The following is a 2,648-nucleotide window of genomic DNA, read 5'->3' on the forward strand; positions in this document are numbered from 1 at the left end:
TTTTATTTAATTTATAGAAGTCACATGGAATTTCCAGTTATTTTCGGCCATAGCCATATTCCTTAACATTAATGGGTCCAACAGATGCTCGATCCCACCGCAGATCTGAGAAACAAACAAGCAGTGAGAAAAGCAGTGCATGGAGAGAGAAAAGAATAAAAATAGATCCAGACCTTTAAGAATATGATCACTTCCACTTCTGGTACTACAGGTGGTGTCACAGCAGCCACACACCTGGTGAGAATCATCTGCAGACACCCACCTGACAAGACAAACCCTCAAGTTAAGGCAATCCCCAAGTCAGCTGTACACTTATTTGGGGGGGGGAACATACCCATTAGCAGAGAACGAACAAGCTTTCTGTTCAGGACTTATTGGAGTAGGAGTAGTTGCTGCAGCCACTTTCAATATGCATGTGATGTAGACCTGCAAAATACAGTTGTTTGTAGACCATTGTAGCATATTATACAAAGTGTTGCACAGCTTGTCACATACCAGTCCACTGTCTGCTTGATGGAACCTGAATGCCCCCAGCTGAAACTGCAGCTTATCACCTTGAGTTCGGGGCATAAAGCGAGACCTGGAGTCTGTGAGCTTGGCATCAACCAAGCACCTGGGAAAGGAACCCAGTTAGACCTCTTGCAGTACTTGCAGAGAGTGGGATTCATGAGGTGCACCACTTACCCATTGTTTTCAATGAAGGAGTATCTGGGGACAGATGCAACATCAGGGACTGTTGTAGCCACACAGCGGTCCACAAATACACGGATGGGAACATGGCTGTATGACTGCACAGACGCCTCAAAGTTTATGATATCACCCAGGAAGTACTGGTTAGAAGGTCTCTCAAATCGCCAGTCATCTGCAAAGATGCCTTTTAACACAAGTCCACAAGCACTGGCGTGTTATGAAACTGTTTGTTATACCAACCGGTCATGAGCCTGAGGGAGAAAACAAAGATCTCCTCTGCAACTTCAGAAGTGGCATATGGAATCCAAGTGGGCATTAAGGCATCGCTACTCACATTATGCTTTCTGCAGAGGAGTTAGATAGACAATCATTATATGGAGTTTAGTACATCCAGTAACCTTGAATCCTGCCCTCACCTTGAATAGTGACACTCGATACCAACCACCGCACTACTGCTCCTAACAATAGGAACACCATATGAAACCTCTTGTGGGGTGTACACAAGTTTGAACGTATAGACAAGCTCATCTTCAGTCACCTAAAGGGAGTAGAAGCATGTTAGGGAAACCATTCAGAACCATAAATGGTTATGGAAGGAAAAAGGTGAAACCTCACCTTTAGTGTACTACCACATCCATGCAGTTCCGACTCTACCAACCGCCACACTACTGCTCCTAACAATAGGAACACCATATGAAACCTCTTTTGGGGTGTACACAAGTTCGAACATATAGACAAGCTCATCTTCAGTCACCTAAAGGGAACAGAAGCACGTTACAGAAACCATTCAGAACCATAAATGGTTATGGAAGGAAAAAGGTGAAACCTCACCTTTAGTGTACTACCACATCCATGCAGTTCCGACTCAAAGATGAGCACTTGAGCAGAAGGGTCTTCTCCAGCTGCAGTACAGCCTCCCAGTGTAAAAGCAGATGACCTCAGTGGCTTCCCATTCCCAAAGAAGTCTTGCATCACCTCCACATATACTGAGTTTTCAGCACACCGAGCCGCTACACTGTTGGCAGGGACAGGATAGCGCAAATCAAAAGGAACATCTGGTTGCTGTGGTTCTTCTGGTAGGCTTGGAAAACTCCATGTCAGTTTTTGCACTGGACCCAGCAGCAGCTCTTTTGACTGAACACCTAAAAGATCTTGAGAAGGCTTTCCAAAGTCACTCCTGGCTGGTGTCTGGACAGGAAATGGAGCAGAAAATCTTTGGTGTGCAAATACAGGATTACTGGGGTCAAATCTCTGGGGAACCTGAGGGATCCTGTTTTCAAACAGTTTAGGAACTGAGGACTGATTAGGTGTTGATCTTCTTTGCCATTGTGTTTCAGACAAGCAAAATGTAAGAAAAACCACCAATCCAAAACAAATGTGCTTCAGCCCCATAATCAAAAACCTTCAGATCCTTAAAGCTGATCCTTGATCGTTTCCTTTATGTATAGTAGCTAGATAAGCTTGGTTCCCCCTCTCTAGCATCAAGCATAATTGTTGCCTGGACTTGTTAACTTACTTACACATCATATCACAGGTGAAAATCATTGAGTCATCATCAATTAAAGGAAAATGTGAGTGTTTTGTGTTCTTGAATGACATTTATAAACAACTTTGATTAATATCATCATATAGCGATTAAGTCAAAACTTTAGACTCAACTTGCCTAAAGAAATGTTACAAACTAATTCATTATTGTGCACTTTAATTCACATTATGAACACTTAATATAATATACTGAACATACTAAAATACAAAAAATTTCATTATTCAAGCCGTTATTCTCCCCAGAGAAGTAAATAAGTTACAAACTATTAAAAATCAAATGATTGTTTCAATACAATTTTGCAGTGCGTTTCTAATTTTAATGAATCATTCACGTTGCATTCAGGAAAACAAATTCAATCACTGGATGCAATGATCATATAAGTTTATATACACAGCATCGCTATTCAAATGCT

The 2,648-nt window shown here is 41.8% G+C and overlaps 1 protein-coding gene across 2 annotated transcripts; it reads right to left on the reverse strand.

Annotated features, from left to right (window-relative positions):
• Nucleotides 1–2,126, reverse strand: LOC107674152 (zona pellucida sperm-binding protein 3-like). 2 transcript variants are annotated; one of them, XM_016468055.1, is made up of 9 exons: nucleotides 1,522–2,125; nucleotides 1,349–1,444; nucleotides 1,107–1,132; nucleotides 931–1,034; nucleotides 685–862; nucleotides 496–613; nucleotides 335–426; nucleotides 174–262; nucleotides 1–105 (listed from the first exon to the last, which is right to left on the reverse strand). In XM_016468055.1, the coding sequence occupies exons 1-9, from the start codon at nucleotides 2,080–2,082 to the stop codon at nucleotides 38–40; spliced, it is 1,332 nt and encodes a 443-aa protein (XP_016323541.1). In that variant the 5' UTR covers nucleotides 2,083–2,125; the 3' UTR covers nucleotides 1–37. The 2 variants fall into 2 exon arrangements, with proteins under 2 accessions (XP_016323541.1, XP_016323540.1); XM_016468054.1 differs by lacking the exon at nucleotides 1,349–1,444 and having other exon boundaries at nucleotides 1,107–1,228; nucleotides 1,522–2,126.
• Between the last annotated feature and the right edge of the window lie 522 nt (nucleotides 2,127–2,648).

The sequence above is a fragment of the Sinocyclocheilus anshuiensis genome, unplaced genomic scaffold (genome assembly GCF_001515605.1).
Source record: "Sinocyclocheilus anshuiensis isolate Anshui unplaced genomic scaffold, SAMN03320099.WGS_v1.1 scaffold893, whole genome shotgun sequence".
Classification (NCBI taxonomy): Eukaryota; Metazoa; Chordata; class Actinopteri; order Cypriniformes; family Cyprinidae; genus Sinocyclocheilus; species Sinocyclocheilus anshuiensis.

What these genes read in the sequence shown, in the direction of transcription:
- LOC107674152 (XM_016468054.1), bottom strand. Translation starts at nt 2,082, where the DNA reads ATGGGGCTGAAGCACATTTGTTTTGGATTGGTGGTTTTTCTTACATTT. An exon ending in ATCAAGCAGACAGTGGACTG is followed by an intron (nt 427 to 495) that starts GTATGTGACAAG and finishes TGTATTTTGCAG; the next exon opens with GTCTACATCACATGCATATT. An exon ending in TGTTCGTTCTCTGCTAATGG is followed by an intron (nt 263 to 334) that starts GTATGTTCCCCC and finishes TTGTCTTGTCAG; the next exon opens with GTGGGTGTCTGCAGATGATT.